Source organism: Terrapene carolina, unplaced genomic scaffold, assembly GCF_002925995.2.
Source record: "Terrapene carolina triunguis isolate 2854851 unplaced genomic scaffold, T_m_triunguis-2.0 Scaffold130, whole genome shotgun sequence".
NCBI classification, from domain to species: domain Eukaryota; kingdom Metazoa; phylum Chordata; order Testudines; family Emydidae; genus Terrapene; species Terrapene triunguis.
In genome coordinates, this window is record NW_020664481.1 from 38,774,804 (window position 1) to 38,793,809 (window position 19,006).

General features: G+C 40.3%; 1 protein-coding gene across 2 annotated transcripts in view; it reads left to right on the forward strand.

Annotated features, from left to right (window-relative positions):
* LSM14A (LSM14A mRNA processing body assembly factor) overlaps positions 1-17,708 on the forward strand; it is a 33,257-nt gene extending 15,549 nt beyond the window's left edge. Inside the window, exons 3-10 of one of the 2 annotated variants that reach the window (XM_024195882.3) lie at positions 97-229; positions 2,519-2,641; positions 5,113-5,289; positions 5,645-5,710; positions 6,446-6,625; positions 12,652-12,823; positions 13,548-13,776; positions 15,810-17,708. In XM_024195882.3, the coding sequence (XP_024051650.1) occupies positions 97-229; positions 2,519-2,641; positions 5,113-5,289; positions 5,645-5,710; positions 6,446-6,625; positions 12,652-12,823; positions 13,548-13,776; positions 15,810-15,833 (1,104 nt within the window). In that variant the 3' untranslated portion in view covers positions 15,834-17,708. The remainder of the gene's footprint in view (positions 1-96; positions 230-2,518; positions 2,642-5,112; positions 5,290-5,644; positions 5,711-6,445; positions 6,626-12,651; positions 12,824-13,547; positions 13,777-15,809) is intronic. The other variant, XM_024195883.3, reaches the window with a different exon arrangement.
* Positions 17,709-19,006: the final 1,298 nt, after the last annotated feature.

Sequence of the window (19,006 nt, forward strand, 5' to 3'; positions counted from 1 at the left end):
TTTTGTCTCTGTTCATTGGTGAGCAGTTTAGTCCTACATTTTCTCTGCTCCTTGCGTTGCAGAAGTGTATTGTATTCTATAAATATTTTTCTTCAGTCTTCACTAGGATCGTCTTCTACTTCTTCATTCCAATCTGTGGGATCCTATGGTCCTTTTGGCAGGATGCCAGCATACAGTCAGTTTAGTCCAAGTCCATTAGTGGGGCAGCAGTTTGGTGCTGTTGGAGTTGGTATGTTTACTTTTTTAATATTTTGTATTTTCCTGTAAAATTTAAATGCAGAAAATGTGTATAAATGACTAGTGTATAATGTTTGTGATTTTAAGTATCACTTAGACTCTTTAGCTAGCCCTTTCATTTAAGGTGTTAGAGCCAGTAGTGCACATCCTCTGAGATAAACTCTCTCCCCTACCAATGTCCTCTAGTAAAACTAGGAAAGACCACAGTTGATATTTCTAATGCTCTCTCTAGATAAACATAAACTTTAAGGAAGCACTCCTTGCATGCCTGCTTCATACATTATAAAGAAACAAAACAGGCACAAGCACAATTTTTGTAAAATCTTTTGCAGTTCATCTTTACAAGTTGAGTACCTGGATCTCAATGGGTCCTAAAATCTGCCCTGGTTTTTGAAAAAAGAAATGAGCAAGGCCTTGTGTATGCTGGGATTTTAGTCATCAGTATAGTTGTACTGCTGTGGATGCAAGTGCCAGCACAATTTACAGGGCCAATGCTGTGACGTGCAATGGTAGCTAGAAACTCAGGAGGTCTGTGTACAACAGAAGCAGAACTTAACATAGTTTGCGTACTTATGTTTTTTCATCTACAGAATTTGATTTGGATTACTGAAAGAAACTAAAATGAAGAGACAAACCTTGTTAATGATGAGGAATGTATTTTGTGGGTGATCTTAGATGTCTTGCTACATTTGGGTGTGAGCAAACTGTTTTGTAGCATAAGCTATATTTAACTTAGTGGGATAGAAAAATACACTTTTGGTAGCCCATAGAATCCTCAGTGTGAAAACTGCCATGCCCAAAACTAAGTGGGAGAAGTGTATGAGGGTACATCTTCCTCTCGGGTTTTTCTGTTACCTCTTAATAGCACATGCTTTTAAAAAAAAAAAAGTTTCTCTATTTCTTGTATACAAGAAATAATTTTGGGGCTTTTTTTAATCAGACTTGTGCTATTTAATACCCATAACATACTTTTCATGTGTATTTGAAAAAGCACCCTTGTGAAACATATACTAGGAAGTTGGTCATGGCTTTGTATCTCACATTATAAAATGTATGGCGATCAAAATTATCTCCTAAAGGGATTTTGTGCCAATACAGTTTACCACCAAGTGGGAAGAAGACAAATTAAATGTGTAAAGATTTTTTTTGATGCTTTTTAAAAAAGCACCATGCACACACTTAAAAATAGATGTGGACTTTATAGTGGCTGTAAAATGGTATTATGGCATCTGTTTGTGTCAATAACTTCCATATCAGATGTGCTTAGTCTGAGTAAAAATGACCTCTGGATGCTACTTGCTGGTCTACAAGCTTAGCCTGTGGTCTAAGATTAAAGTGTCGTTTTAACTATTATCACCAGTAAGAAAAAGGTTTAGCAGGCAAATTTAACTCTTCAGTTACACCTTTGCAACACCATTGCTTTCCATAGGTTTTAACAGATTCATTTGTATAGAATTTAGTAAATAGCTTTTTTTAATGTAGAAGAGAGAACAGAATCCAGCTTTCCCCCTTAGTTGCTGTTACTCCACAGGACGAATAGGAGTAAAAAGGATAAGTTTATCATTAAAGCAATATAACTGCTTATTACATCTCCCTATGTGTGAGAACATACCATTTCACTTTTGCAAATGGGACTTAGGCTCTGCAGTCTCTTATGTGCATCTGAATATTTTGCCTGTAGTCACTTCTCAAGGTAAAATTGTGCTTCAGCCTTTCTTGCAATAGCTTATAGAATGCCCATTTATAAAAGGGAGACTGTGTTGCAGAAAGGTTGTGACGTTTAAGAACTCAGGGAGTCAGTCAGTAATACTTGGGAGTTCTGACTATCCATTAGACTGTAGTCCATCAGCGAGACGGAAATGTTGAATTACAACACAGATTATCAGAAAACCTACTTCATTATTCTGTCACTGATGCTTACTTTCCTAGCATCACAATTTTGTATGTCAGTAGGATTCCTTGGGCTTATAAAACTTGCTGCAAGGTCACCTCGTCATGATGAGATGTCCATTGCAATTTGTTACTAAATCTTAACCTTATTAGTTCCCCAAAGCTGTGCAGATTTACAAGGTGAGTTACATTACATGAAGTCACGCAATTATCTGTTGAAGAGATTTTTTTAAAAGTGCATTTTTTGTCTATTTCAGTATTACTCTAGGATGATTAACAAAGCACTAACAATTAAGTGACTTGTCCTAATAAAAAAAATGACATGGTACCCACAAAACAGAATAATTGAAACCAATTTTAAATCTTTACAGCTCTCTTATTTTCTTCAAAGCAGGGGGTTCCTTGACATCTTTTGGAACAGAAACTTCAGCTAGTGCTAGCTTATCCCAAAGCAGTGCAGTTGGTTCCGTCTTTACAGCAGATGCAAGATCACTAAAAACACAGCTATCTCAAGGTAAGTTCTTGAGTGACTAATTGATCTTTCTTACTAATCATAGTGATAGGCCCAGTTATTGTCATTAGTCCCAGTTAAAATGGAATGAATGAATATGTAATTGTTTATGAATCACAACTGCTAAAATATATTCCATAACAAAAGTGTCTCTGGCCAAGACAAGCAAGAAAAGGGTGTTGTCTTTGTTCCTTAACTTGCTGTATTGCATGTAGTTATGCAGTACTTAGAGCACTGGTCATCACCCAGAGAATTTCTTCTACAAAAAAAGTTAAACTGCTTAGTTCAGATTGTTAAAATAAACATTGAATGTAGTTAATGTGAAATTTTGTAATTGTTGTTGGGGAATTCCTTGATTAATTTCATAGATAGCATGATAAACATTAAGTTCTCCGATGTATATGGGCTGAGGGACTTCTAAAATTCTATTTGACCCTGTTGTGAAGCCTTTATTCCTTATGTTATGCTTTTCTTAATATCCTTGGAGCTATTCAGTTGTATTGTCAGTATCACTACCACATTTCAAATACAGAATCACAGAAGTGTAGGACTGGGAGGGACCTCAGTTGGTCATCTAGTCCTGTCCCCTGCACTCAAGGCAGGACTATGTAATAACTAAACCATTCCTGATAATGTTTGTCTAACCTGTTCTTAAAAACCTCCAATGAAGGAGATACCACAACCTCCCTAGGCAGTTTGTTTCAGTACTTAACTACCCTGACTGGAAGTTTTTCCTAATGTCCAACCTAAACCTCCCTTGCTGCAATTTAAGTCTATTGCTTCTTGTCCTAATCTCAGAGGTTAATGAGAACAATTTTTCACCCTTCTCCTTGTAACAACATTTTATGTACTTGAAAACTGTTATGTCTTCCTCCTCTGCTCCCCATCTTCTCTTCAGTCTAAACAAACCTATTTTTTTCAATCTTGCCTCATAAGTCATGTTTTTTTAGACCTTAAATCGTTTTTGTTGCTCTTCTCTGGACTTTCTCCAATTTGTCCACATCTTTCCTGAAATGTGGTACCCAGAACTGGATACAATACTCCAGCTGAGGCCTCATAAGCATGGAGAAGAACAGAATTACTTTTCATGTCTTGCTTAAAACACTCCTTACAACATCTGCTTTTTAAAGTGGCATGTGGGCCGTAAGCCATTGAACCCAACAGTAATGGAAATTGCCTGGCCAAATCTCTATGGCATACTTAAAAAAAGGAAAGTTCAGGAGTAAAGTCTCCCAAAAATGTCCTTTTATTAGTGGCATTAGGGTGGTGAGGAAAAACTGAACAGCAGACTTTTTTCTTTTAAAAAATAAAAAAATTGGTCTTCATTTTGTTTCCCTTCGATCCTCCAGTTATTAAAAGATGAAAAAATATTTAACTTTGTTAATAGATTTATTTTCTGTCAAGGTTTAGGTAAACTTTGTGATCAGAGACTAACAGATTCTTCTTTTCAGGATCCATAATAGAATCAGTTACCAAAGTTGTTATATTAGTAGAAATGATGCTGCAATAACTGGGAAAGTGTGTTGAACATTCAAACTGAACTATTAAAAGAACAGATTGGTTTTTTTTTTTTTCCTATGGATATATTTAAAATTGTATGGTCTTTAGAACTAACGTGTAAGATGTAGTCTTGGGTTGAAGGCTTTACCTGCCTAAACCTTCCAGTCAGGCATCAGCAAGATTTTTGGCACCTATTTGGCACTCATTCCTTGTTTCAGATCCCAGGCCTAGGTTGTGGCTTAATTTAAAAAAAAAAAAAAGGGGGGGGGGGGGGGGGGGGGGCAGTGGGTTCATTCTCTCTCTAATCTCTTGGAATTTGAATCACAAGTGAGGTTTTTTGTTTTGTTTTTTTCCTTTTTCTAGCAGAAATTTGTCAACATCACTCATGCTATCGTGCAGTTTATGCATGTCTGGGTGTCTCTATTCAAGAGATACCTGCTACCGCAGCCATAGGCATGTTGCAAATCAGGATTGAAGTGTATGAACAGAACTCTGTGAAGAAGCTTACACCGCTCATCTGCCTGCATTATAGCTGGCACTAGCCATTGCTGTTCATTAATTTGTAGAACATTCACACAACAATACACTAAATTAATTTATATAGATAAGTACAGATCTGCCATTGGGAGGGCAGTTACCTTCTACTCAGTCTTCACAGAAAGGAAGAGGGAAGAGTATTTCCTACCACCCAAACATCAGAAAATTCCATTCCATAGCTAGAACACTCGTGGCTGGGTTGGTAGGAATTAATTGTCCTACCCATTTTTTTTTTCTTTTAGACTGGGGGAAGGGGAATTGCTATATATCTCTTCAGTCTGGATTAGTGGATCTGAGGGTGCAGAAATATTTATTTCCTCTTTGGACACAGCTGTCTTGACTGGTAAGGCAGATAACCCCTTCAGTCTAGATTGGTTGACTTGAGAGCCACAAATAAAATTTGTAGACAAGAAATGATCTCCCTGGTTACATTTTAGGTCGTTCAAGTCCTCAGATAGACCATTTGAGAAAGAGCCCAACCATGGAACAAGCAGTACAAACAGCTTCAGCCCATTTACCTGCTCCAGCACCTGTTGGGAGAAGGAGTCCTATACCAGCCAGACCTTTCGCATCTGGTAGCCAAAAATCTTTAGAGAATCAGGAGCACAGACGAGGTAGAACTTTGGATATTTTCCTTTTACCTGTCTTGTGCTTTCTCCTTTGAATGGTTTATGGATTCCTTTTAAGTGAGGTTTTAAGGTTTATTTTTATTCACACTGCATAATGATAGTTTATGTGCCAATGGAGGTCTGAAATCTCATCTTTTTTACCCAATGAATTCTAGTAATCTTAACTTGTTTAATTTTTCTTAAATTAAAAAACATATTTCCATCATTAGGGTGGGGGAATTGTTATAATTCTGTTAAGCTTTATCACCTATCTGATTTTGAAATTCTACATAATATAGTTGTGTACAGAAGAATGATAAAAAGATATGACTTGCTCGTCTACATTATTTTCCATCTGTAGCTGAAGCGCACAAGGTTTCAAGATCAGAAAATGAGCAACTCAGAAATGAAAACAAGCGACAAATTGGTAAATTAAATCTGTTTTGAGAAAAACCTTACCTTTGTTTTATGAGATGTTAATTTTAAGGCTTCAGTAGCTAAATTGTATGCGCGTGCGCGCACACAACCTGCAAAACTCGTAACTGCTCACTTTATATTTTAGGAAAGTGATGGGAAACTTTTTTCTCTAGTTATAATTTATAAAGCTTAAAACCATGCAAACTTTCACTGCAGTACAGAGCACAGCAATATAGAAAATCCACCTAATTAGTTTTAGGGAACTGATGTCATTTACTTGTGGATGGCAACAGTTAGTGTTGAAATGGGATACCAGGAGCAAAAATCATGCGTAAAGGAAACACCTGCCCTGATGGCAGTGTATTAAGTAGTGATTTGAATAGTGTTGTTGTAAAAGCAAATATTAGTAACTAGATGATAAATACAGCAGTTGTGAAATGCAAAGCCCTGACCATTTATTATAGAAGTTGTCAAAGAATAAAATGCTGCAAACCTCTTAAAATTCAAAACAGTATTTTTTCACTGTTTTTCCTGACTTAAACCTTTGCTTAATCAAGGTAATCGAACATCCTCATGGAAGGCCTAACTTCTATTCTATTGTAGTATTTATTGTAGGTGAATAAGATTGTGAGGTGCTCTCTGATACAACTCACAAGAGATGCAGAAAGTTGGTGCATGAGATACAGACCAGTCATACCGGGCATTCTTAAAGTTGTGAATCTCTTCAAATCCTAAATTCTCACAGCTCCAGGTGGACCTTCAACACGAAGAGGCCGTGGTGGTCATCGTGGTGGCAGAGGACGATTTGGTATTAGGCGGGATGGCCCAATGAAGTTTGAGAAGGACTTTGACTTTGAAAGTGCAAATGCACAATTCAACAAGGAGGAAATTGATAGAGAATTTCATAATAAACTTAAATTAAAAGGTAAACTCACTTCTGTTCTAGATTTCAGCATGGGAAAATAAGAAATAGTTTGTGTGGCTTAATAAAGCAAAGGCTCTTTTGGGAAAATTTCTTTAAAGGCCATATCATTGCTTTCTAGAAACTGATGGAAAATAGATACCATGGAAAAAAAACTAACAGATTTGTTTCTTTATGTATTAATGGCTTGAAAGACTTCTAAACAATATTTGGCACAGTATTTTAGGCTCTGGGTTTTTTTAAAGAATTTTGTTTTCAATTCTGAAGTACAGAATATCCAAAATTGTGCTATGTAGCGGTAGCAGGTGTATTTTCTAGCAACCCTGTTTATGAGCAGTCTTTCCCAATAGGAAAAGATAGTAAATGTTTGAGCTCTGGAAAGATGGTGGGATACAGGGAAAAAATCAATGGATTATGCTCCAACTCTGGAACTTTTTAATGTATTTCACTCCCTAGCCAATTTTTTTAAGTCAGTCAATAGTCCATTAATTCAGTACATGAAAGTCAAGTGAGATACCAGAATGAGAATTTGGGGCAAATATTTTCATTGGAGAGGAGGATGTATGTGGTCTTTTTTTTTTTCTCTGCCAGTGTATCCATTTGTTGTTCTTTGCCTTTCTCCTCCTCTAGGAGCAGCCAGAGGAGTAGTAGTTCTTTGAGTGATTGTACATGTCCATTGCACTGTAGGGGTGTGCGCACTAGGGGTGCTGGAACGGGGGGGGGGGGGTCATGGGGCCATGGCCCCACCACTTTTAAAAGTGAGAGGGCATAGCCCTCTTTTTACCTGGTTGTGAGGGCAAGAAGGAGTGGCTCTGGGGGAAGTGGTGGCGCAGGGTTTTTTGGGAGGAGAGGTGGCGTGAGGGCAGGGCCATGGTTTGGGTGCTGGTGGCCCCACACTTCTAGGAAGCTTTTGCCGCTCCTGGTGTGCACCCCAAGCACAGCAACTGGAAGCTTTTTTTTCCTCAGTGGTATCCGTCAGGTCGATTCTGGCACCCTCATGTGCTTTGCGCTCATAGTGCCAGTATAAAGGACCTGGCGACCTGTGCCCCCTTGGGTCCTTCTTACTGCCTGTGATGGTCGCTGGAACTGCTCTCCTTGCTACAGCAAGCTGTTCTCTGGACTTTTTCCTTTGGGTTTTTTCTGAACTTTTAGAGTGTAAATCGCTGAAGGAGAAGTGTCAGCTAGATTAACTGAGTTTCAACTGCTCATTAACAACTGAGTTTCATCTGCTCCCAGTTCCAAGGCATGCCCCGGTCAATGGGCTTCAAGCCCTGTGCCTCCTGCAACAGGGCTTTGTCTTTGAGTTGCCGAAAGTGTTTGGGTGAGGCTCACAGAGATTGCTGTCAGATCTGCCGTGGTTTTAAGCTTCATACAAAGAAGGACTGGGAGGCAGGCTAACGTTCCTATTGATGGAAGTGGTGCTCGGTCCTTCCTCCGAGCTGAGCCGGTTGGACTCAGCACTGAGAATCTCAATGTCGGTGAGGAGGCCTCCTCCCGCTGAGCAGAAATCTCAGTGCTGCTCGCCATTCTTGGCCGAGAGGGAACATTCTCTACCTCAGAAGAAGGCTAGGCATGGAGAGCGGAGTGCAAACTAGGTTGGACCATTCCTCTGCCTCAGTTTTGCAGGCAGCACCATTGACTCCAGCCTGTACGCAGGCACCGTTGAATCCGGTCCCAGTTGAGTTGTTGACACCAGAGGGAGAGTGGTGCCAGCACAATTGCAGTGCCATCCATTCCCGAGGCATTTGCCACAGCCAGAAACCTACTGGTGCTCTAGGTACTACCCTCACCGGCAGTACAAGAGTCGTCTGTGCCGGTGGGCAGGAGGAAGCAGGTAGCCCCAGCTGCCATCTGATTCTGGGCCTCACAATATCATCCAGGGGGAAACCGTCCTTGCTAATTCCGGTGCAAGCTTCCTTGCCCCAGAACCGATCTCCAGCACCGGTGGGAACCGCACCTCCATTGTCCACAAAGGAAGGCTCATCCTTGGAGTCAGAGGTTGAATTGTACCCCTCTTGCCCAAGGAGTCACCCCCATAATCCTTCCGGTCTCCCGGCCCCGCCATGAACCCAGCCACAGGGATGCCTCCGACTGCTTGGCCTGGTGGTCACTGGCCTTTACCTATGTAGTGACCTTTTTTTGAACCCATGGGCATTCCCCCCTTTCCCCCTCCGCCCCTCTCCCCCCCCCCCAATGCCAGGGCCCCATTCGAGATGCTCCTTCTTGGTGGCCTCTGAAAGAAGGACACCTGTCCCATTGGCCAGCATGTTTTTATCAGCTCCACCCAGATATTCCAGGAGTTCGAAACAGTCCACTTCATGGGACGCCTGAAGGCATTATACCAGTTCCTATATCACTGGATCCTGTGTCCCCTTTGTTTTCAAACCGCCTGTTCCACTTCATGTCAGCATGGTCTCCCATCGCCATAGACCGTGGGGTGCTGAAAACCGTGGAGGTGGGTTATATGTCCCCCCCTACTCTCCAGTCGCTCTTCAGGGAACCCTCTTACAAGCAACTTCTAGCCCAGGAGGTGCAAGCCCTCCTGGTGGGAGCCGTGGAAGAGGTTCCATAGGACTTAAGAGGGAAGGTGTTTTACTCCCGCTATTTTCTAATCCTGAAAGCCAAGGGTGGTCTCAGACCTATTCTAGACCTGTGCCGCCTCAACAGCTACCTTAAGATGCTGAAGTTTCACGTGGTCTGTCTAGCTTCCATCATCCACTTCCTGGGGCCTGGTAAGCTGCCCTGGATTTAAGAGACGCCTATTTCCACATTCCAATTTTCCAAGGCCACGAAAGGTTTCTCACATTTTTCATGAACAAAACCTGCTACCAATTCGTGGTCGTCCTGTTTGGCTTGTTGGCAGCCCCACAGGTCTTTATAAAGTGTATGGCAGTAGTGACGGCTTTCTTGAGAAGATGGGGTGAAGGAAGAGGGGATGTGCAAATCTACCCCATCTGGGCAACTGGCTAGTCAAAGGCTGATCCAAGGCTTAAGCAGAATCCAGCATCTGCCTCAGACAGTCAACTTTCCAGGCCCTGGGCCTGCTAATAAATGAGCAGAAGTCTATCTTCACTCTGGTACAAAGGATAGAATTGATCCGAGTGGTACTCGACTCCACCCAGGCCAGGACCTTCCTCCCGGAAGGCCAGTTTCAGGCAATTACATCACTAATAGCGCACATCAAGAACCACCATTTCTGTCTCAGACTTTTAGGCTACGTGGCCTCATGCATGTATGTGGTGCAACATGCAAGGCTACACCTCCGGTCCCTTCAGGCTTGGCTTGCCTTAGTGTACTCACCAAACTGCCATTATCTGGACTCGGTTCTCAGAGTCCTCCCCTGGTCTTCACCTCCCTCGATTGGTAGTGGGACCCTCTGGGGGTCTGCACAGGTATTCCCTAGTCTTGGACGTGTCCGAGTTAAGCTGGGGAGCTCATGTAGGGCCCCTCAGAACCTGAGGCCTGTGGTCCCCCAGAAGAGCTTTTGTTTCATGTCGTCCAAGAGCTCACATTTCAAGCTCACTGACAACACCGCAGCCATGTGCAACCTAAACAGGCAGGGAGAAGTGTTCTCCTTCCCCCTGTGTCACCTAAACCTCAGCACTCTCCACCTGACATCATGGAAGCTCCATGGCTGAATAGCACAGAGTTAGTCTGCTCAGAGCAGGTCTGCCAAGTCCTTATTAGGTAGCAGGAAGACCTCTACCAGAGCTACTTACCTCACCAAGTGGAAGCGTTTTTCTGTTTGGGGTTCCCAACTCAATCTCTTGCCTATGCAATTGTTGATTCAGACTGTTCTGAAGTGTATACACACACATTCACTAGATGGCCTATCCGTTTTCTCGCACGAGACGTCCATTTGTTTCCTCAAGGACCTGGAAAGGCTATACCCTCAAATTCTGAGCCCATCCCCCTGTGGGACCTAAACGTGGTTCTATCAAAACCCACGGGCTTCCCATTTGAGCCACTGGCAATGTGCCCCCGTCATACCTTTCCTGGAAGATGGCCTTTCTGGTGGCTATTACTTCGGCCAGAAGAGTCTCTGAGATCCGTGCCCCTACATCAGAGCCCCTGTCCATTGTCGTCTTTAAGGACAAGATGCAGTTGCACCCTCTCCCTGCTTTCCTCCCGAAGGTGGTTTCACAGTAATCAAAGGCAATTTTCCTACAGGTTTTCTACCTGAAACCACATGTGAATAGGGAGGAGCAACATCTCCATTCTCTAGATGTCAGATGCACCCTAGCATTTTATATTGATAGGACCAAACCATTCCATAGATTCACTCAACTCTTCATAGCAATAGCTGATAGGATGAAAGGCCTCCCCATCTCCGCTCAGAGGATCTCCTCCTGGATCACATCATGCATTCGCATGTTACGAACAGGCAGGTGTTCCACTGCCAGTTATCCTGACTGCCCATTCCATGAGGGCGCAAGCTTCATCAGCGGCGTTTCTGGCCTGGGTCCCTATCTAGGACATCTCCAGAGCAGCAACTTGGTCGTCAGTGCATAAATTTTTCTACTTACTGTGCCATTACTCAACAGGCCAGGGCTGATGCCAATTCCAGACGCGCTGTTTTACAGTCCAGCCTAACCTGTGTTACTGCTTGGGAGCCACCTACCGTGGAATGGACATGTCTGTGCAATCACTTGAAGAAAAAATAGTTACTAATCTTTCTGTAACTGTTCTTCGAGATGTGTTGCACATGGCCATTCCACAACCCGTTCTCCTACCCCTCTTCAGAGTTATCCAGAAAGAAGGAACTGAGGGGTGCAGATTGGCTGGGCGCTTTATACTGGGGCTATGAGCGCACGGCACTAGCGAGCACCCAATGGATACCACCGAGGAATAAACTTCCGGCGGCTGTGCTTGGTGCGCACCTCCTTCCCCCCCTCCCCCCGAGTGGAATGGACATGTGCAGCACATCTCAAAGAAAAACAGTTATGGAAAGGTTAGTAACTGTTTTTAGAGCTCTGTAGTGCAAGAGTTTAAAATGTGGGGACTGGCAAAAAATAAAATCTGATTTTTTGCAGCCATTTTTATGTAGAAAGGGCTTCTTCACTGCCCTGTTATTGGTGGTGTTCTGTCTTGGGTAGATGTGTCTTGAACGAAGATGCTGCTTTGCATGTTCGTTTGAGGAAGTATGTGCAGTGTGTGGCAGTAGACCAGTGAAGGTTACTAACACATAGTGCTAAGGGGAAGTGCTGTAAATATTTAACATGGATGTGCAAAAAGTTCAGTTTTCGATGATGTATCATTTTATTTTTTCCTTTTTTGGCAAGGCATTGAGATCCAAGCAAAATAATTTAACTTTTGGGGACTATTACAGAACCGGCTAACTTAGCAGTGCACTATAACACTGCAGTGGAGTCCTCTATAGTATATCAGAAGTTCTTTTGATAAACCTCAACCCTTAAAGAGGATGAAGAGGCAAAGTTTTTTTTTTTTTAATGTATTTGTCATTAATTATATGTTCTGTTCATGTATGTTAAATAATAGATCTTTAGTCCTGTTAAGAATCTAATAAATTCACATTTCAGTACAAGTATAACACACATTATCCATAACTGTAAAATGATTTTAATATCTCATCTACTAATACCACCTTATTTAATCTGCAAAAAATCAAGAGGACCTCAGTCCACTGGACAGCAATAACACAAATCCTAATTTAGAAGGTCTAGGTAATAGATGGCTACAGTTGTGACTATTTACATTTGGATACTCACCTTCTTTCAATGGTGTTATCTCATGGTTATTCCCATGTATTAGATCTTCAAGAAGTTTTCCCTCTAAATTATGAGAGTCATAACTAACTGTTATATATGTTCTTCCATATGGGAACCATATGAAGGTCAGATTTTTTTTAAACACTGTTCCACTTTTTATGTTTAGGCTTTAGAATTTTTTGTATTTTAAAAATTCGTTGTTCTTTTATTATGGGGTTAGATTTTGTCACAAGTTAGTGTTGGCCTTTTCTGTTAAATCTTATTAGAATGGAGGAATTCTGATTATTTTTATTTTTCTAGAAGATAAACTTGAGAAACCAGAGAAGCCTGTAAATGGGGAAGATAAAGGAGACTCAGGTGTTGACACCCAAAACAGTGAAGGGAATGCTGATGAAGAAGATCCACTTGGACCCAACTGCTACTATGACAAAACCAAATCCTTTTTTGATAACATCTCTTGTGATGACAATAGGTATGCCCTGCAATGGGAAGCCCATTATTCTCCTCCGTGCATGTCTATTTCATAATATAGTGCATCAGCATTAATTTGTTTATAGTTTAAAAATGAAGTTCGTGACTGTGGTTGGAAAGCAACCAAAGTTCAAGTCCCACTTGCAGTTTCCCAGTATAAAAATATGCAGAATAAAACACAGGTCCTTTGATGGAGTGATGCACTTTTTGAGAGTTGATTCAGCGCTTCCCCAGTGATGCACTGATAGCAGGAAGACAACAATTTGGATTTCTATAACTTCTTTGCACCAGTTGGAGGTTCAGTGCTGTTTCAGTGCCATCAGATAGAGAAAATAGAAAACTAAGGCCTAATTTCAAGTTTCCTGGTACTAATTTTTTCAATTTCCTATTTGAATCAACATAGAGCCTTTGTAATTGTGCAGAATGTAGCATACATATGGCAGCATTCCATCTTAAAGTGAAATTCTTAGTGCAATATTACAGTATATAGCTACAGTAAAACATTCCTTTCCATTATACTAAAAGGATTGTGCCAGGCATTCAAATACCTACAAATAGGTATTACATCAAGCAAAACTTTAATATGAAAGATAAGCAGAAGTGTTTCATTTTAGTGCCTTTTGTGGTGACTTGGGTGCTGCTGGACAGGCTCTCTCATTGTAGGCTGCTTCAAAGTGAAAGTTTAGACAAATTTTAAAGGGCTCTTATTGGTTTATATGTGATAGAGAACGGAGACCAACCTGGGCTGAAGAAAGAAGGTTAAATGCGGAGACTTTCGGCATACCACTGCGTTCAAATCGTGGTCGTGGCGGCTACCGCGGTAGAGGAGGAATTGGTTTCCGTGGTGGCAGAGGACGTGGAGGTGGAAGAGGTGGCTTTGGCGCTCCTCGAGGGTTTCGTGGCGGATTCAGAGGTGGTCGTGGAGGCAGGGAGTTTGCTGACTTTGAATATAGGGTAATAATAATATATTTGTATTAATAGAATTTTGTTTAGTGCAATTTGAAGGGTTTGTTATCTTCTTAATTACATTCTCAATAAGAACATAGGATCTGATCCAGTGCCCTTTGGGATTGTACAGTCAGGAAAGGCTGTTGGAACAGAGGCATTTCTTAAGCAGTATTCTGAAAATACAAGGATTTGAAGAGGAGGGTTGAACTCTTTTTGTAGCTTAAACTCCTTTACTGCAGGATTCATCACCCATTTTTAACCTTTCTCAGTAAACAAAATAAATATTAGAAGCTTTAAAATTATTTCCATAGTTCTGGTATTTTCTTTGATGGAGAAACACACAGTTTTCTAAGACAGCAGTAAGCCGCTTTAAACTCTCATCCTGCTCAAGCATTTCATACTCAAGTTACCTCTGCAGTCTTCCACAAAAACAACTGTTCTGTAGGGATTAAATTCACTCCCATACTGAGGGGTCAGCACAAGGCCTATGCAGTTGTTAAATCCCACTTAAACCCTCAGAGTAGGATGTTAGTTGAGTTTAGAGATGCAGATGCCTTTAGTTGACCCTCTGCAAAAGTCTCATTTCAACTCTAAAGAATCAAACTGAGAATTAAGGCTATAGCCAGAATAGTTTCTGATGTGCTTATAAATTGCTCTTATGCAAGGTCTGATGAAGATGATTATTTTCACTTTTTGACATTATAAAAACTGTGCCATGGGATGCTGCACAGGGATAAGAAGAACTTGGAAGAAAGGGAATTTCTCATGTCATCCACTGTTGAAACTGCAAAAATAGCTCAAATTTATCCATACTTCCTTACTGTCTTAAATAAAGTGTCTTAATTATATAAATAGAACATTAAGAAAGCTTAAAGTCCCCCCAAGCATAAGAGATGAGACAATAGTTGCCCAACTGAAATAGTTTGTGTTCAGGATGGGCTGAGCCACTGGGTTACTGTCTTCCCCCAAAGTATATAAACTCTAAAACAACCACCTCAAAAACTTATATGATGTATTCCTTTGGAGTCATGATTGAGGTCGTATCTCCTCTGGTTTCTAGTGCCTTCTAGGAGGGGCAGAGCAGGTGGACCTCCCTAAGCAGCAACTGCCAAGTGATGCATTTGGTTAAAGGGACACTTCAGATAGATTTGGCACTTTTTTTGGGGGGGGGGGGGGAAGGATTTTTGTTTTGTTTTTACTAAGAACCATAATTGGCCTGATCCTTTGCTGGGATAAGTCGTCATAGCGCCATTGATTCCAATATTGAAACTTTCATAACGTCACTATTTCAGTGAAAACCACTTGTATGGGAACTTCACATTTTCCCAAACATTGCATTGCTGCTCTAGAACCAGAAAGTTAGACCAGAAAAAATATTAAAGTGATAGTTTATTATCCACGCTGAGTGCCATACATCAAGTAAACAAAAATAGATAGGATTACTTCTATGTTAAAATTCTGGCCCAGGTTGAATACATGTTCTTGTGATAGTTCGCTTGGGAGGGAGGGGAGGCAGTTGCCAATTAGAAATTTTCATGATATTTTTCTGGTTCGTTATGGAATCCTGAATTTTCTTGCATTGGCACAACTTCCTGACTGTGTCAAGCATTCTTCACAAGCTGGTATGGGTTAGTCCTGTAGTTTTTGAGCTCCTTTGGGAGCTGAGCATGCTTTATCCAGTCAGTAGCATTGATATGGAGTGAGGCAGCATCTGAGGCTTGAGCAAAAGGGGGTGCATAATGCAGCAACTAGGCTGACTGGAAAGTTGATATCTTTACATAATCTATAATGCCATAAGTGTTTCCAAGCCTGGATGACGAGCCTCCTTTGTGTGCCAGACTGAGGGGTGCATTGAATAGAAGTTAAATTAATTATAAAAAGCCGTTTTTCTGTGTTTCTGTTAATAGCCTTTGGGAAAGATACTGTGATGTCTTTTTTTTGGTGGCCATCTAAAATCAATTAATCATTTTCCATATTCTCAAACTAGTTTGACTACAAATCTGTTTGAACAAAATATAACATTCTGATGTCTCTTCTAGAAAGACAACAAAGTTTCTGCATAGTCTACAAGAAAGCTGGAACCAGGTGAACTTCTAGATCTTCATGGTCGAGAGAATTAGTTTCAGTCTTTGCAAAGAATGAAGTTAATTTGCTGTATACTTGTCACCAGCACTGGGATTTAACTATTTAATTTCAAAGGGGGGTAATGCAGTTACTTTTTGAAAAATGGCCATCTTTGAAAACAAGGAGCATTAAATATATTTGAGATAGAAGGGTAAGTAATTTCTTATGTATAGTTAGCTATAAAGCAGTACTTCGATGGAATTTAAGTATTTTTTCATCACTGAAAGGATTTTTCTTATTACTAAACTGTATTTAATAATTGCTGCAAGTTACAAGGACAATTGTATGCAGAAGGCCGTCGATACTGTGAGTGTTTTGATCCACTGAAGGTTGTTTTTTGGAAATCCTGTAATATCCCTTTTGAGATAGTTGTACTTTGTCAACTAGGGTGCTGGACAGTAGAAAACTTGCTTTGCCAGACAAATATGTACACACAGTAAATATTGTTTCTTAGGCAAAGGAAACTTTTTATATAGTTGTAAAATTCCATTATATCCCATTGCCAAAGAAACATTACAAACTTTGTATAGCTGTATAAAAAGCAACTAATTTTTTAAAGAATAAACATTTTTAAGTCACCAAACATACTATGTTATTGCAAAAGTTGATATGCTAAAGAACACTGAGTTAGTTTGTTTTCTTAGTAGCTTTTCAGGCTTTAAATTTGTTTGATTTTTACATTTGGATTATAATGAAGATTTGAAAATGTTCTTCCATTATACAAAACTGGATACTCTTCTTTCTTGCAAGAACTTCATTTTGTAATGTCTGGCATATCACAGGATTTGACCAAATTAAGATTTTTCAAATAAGAACAAAAATAAAACATTTTGTTATATGTCAGAACTTGCAATTAATTTTACTTATTCACTTTTTAAAAAATGGACCAGGCATATGAGTTAATATGCTCCTTCTAAAATGCTTGGGATGAAAATATGCCTCCATGTGTCAATTCTTGAAATGTTAACTTTGTTGTAATACCAGTAGACATAATCAATTTAAAGAGAATTCTTAGTGTTTGAAGTTGTTTGCATTTTGATAGACTCTAGCTTGGAGACATTAAAAATTCTGGTTGTTAGACCAGTGAACCCACAAATGACTTGGTATGGATTTTTTTGTCAATTCTAAATGACTAGTTACAACTTTTTGATATGTTTAAGTTATAATTGAAAAAGGAATCTGGTAATTTGCATTTGTATATGTATATGAAGGCCACAGGAATAAAGGGATCCAAAGATTAAAATTTTTTGATCTGATTTGCTCATTTTTGTTAACTTTATCCTCAAAATGTTCAGTGGTGATAAAGATGTGGAAAACTGCACTGTTGGAAAATTGGAATATTTAAAAGTGGTTGATAGAATCTTATCTTAATTTTATATCTTTTTGTATAGCACTACAAGGAAGTATTTTGTAATTGGTTTCCTTATTAAGGTCCAGTATTGGCAGCCGTAGAAGTTAGATAATATTGTTTAGTAATGTTTTTTGCATGTTATCAACAATGCCTTTTTGGGAACCACAAATCATGATCCTGAACAACTTCTGAGGTTTTTGAACATAAAGGCAAGTGCTGTACTGTTGCAATAACCATGTATACTGTATGAGGTGTCCCAGGCTTATTTAAACAAGAGAAATTGTAAATATTACCAATGATTCATGCTGTGAAGGTCTTTGTTGATGCATCTTCCCCCACTCGTTTGGGTTACTAATTGGGGTGTTTTGTACCCCAGTAACTAGCAGCATGGCATACCTTCAGTGTACTTTGCTACATGAAAGTAAGGTTTTTATTTTAAGCCAGAATAAACAGTTCAATAAAATCAGTCTTTCTGAAAATTCTTTCTAGTTCTAGTAAGACTGGAGTAGGAGGAACAGATTAATAATCTGTTTTCCCAAGCAGATGTACAGAAGAACTGCGCTCTTCCCCCTTCATAATGGAAGCAGGGTAGCAGCAACTACCTCAGGCTCCTCTGTTCCGTCTAATCCTGTTTTCTGCTTTCTTCCTTTTCAAGCAAAGGGACAATGTAGACAAACAAAGGCAATACTAAGGAGAGGGAAAAACAAAATAAGAAAAAAGTCTTGTTTTTACAGTTCTTTTAAGCAAGCTACAGGAAGAACATGTGTGAAAGAAGGGAAGCTTACCCTCCTGTGGTTGCTTCCACTTGGGGCCCAGCAGTCAGTGCCAGCTAGAGATTCAGTGCTGCTCCAGACCAGCATCTATTAACCCACTCCCTGTTCAGGCTGTCCACATGGACAGTCATTCTCTGCATCAGTGGCTCCATCTTTTAAGATAAACTCTGCTACTCTGGGCCTTCCCTTCTTTTTCTTTCCAAAGCAAGTCAGGGCCTCCTGGGCCCCTCAGGTTACCAGTATAATCCCATTAGCATCAAGTTAATAAATTGAACACAATGGTATTGCACAGATACAGAGAATAATTCAAGCTATAAAATTTTTATTATGGGTGCTGTATGAAAGAAACAGCCTGAATGTCAAAACCAGGGTGAGTTTGTGGATGTGAAAGATGGGGGGGGGGGGGGGGGAGAGAGAGAGAGAGTGTGTGTGTGTGTGTAAATCTGTTTGCTAGGAGCACCACACAGCAGAATATTATTGACTTTTCAGGGTAGGGCTATATTTTTCTACCATGCTACTCCTTATAAATGATGAGCTCCCCAGAATCAAATTTCTAAAGCCCCTAACTTATGTCAGTTCATGTCCTTCTTAAAGACTCTTGTTGTGATGCCTGCAGACTACTGCCAATTGATAAGAATTAGGCAGGTGGTTAGTAGGTGCACAGCTTTCTGAAAATGTAGCAACAATACAGGCACCCTAACTGTGTTTCACTGACCTGGTGCATCTCTTCCTCAAGCTAGATTGCTGACATTTTCTATGGTGCCTAGAATAATGGGACTGCTAGCTTCTACTGTCACTCTCTCTCCACTTTCCCTTATCTGGAATAAGCAGAACTTGGTGATCACTTTGTCATGCTGCAAAAGCTTTTTATTTGGCTGGCTGTGGGAGGATGAAGGTGTTTCCAGATGGGGTGTCAAATGAAAAGAAGCTTTTCCCTTGCTTCTGATTTGCTCAGTGGGTGAGTTAGTTTGATGATTAAATGCTTGTG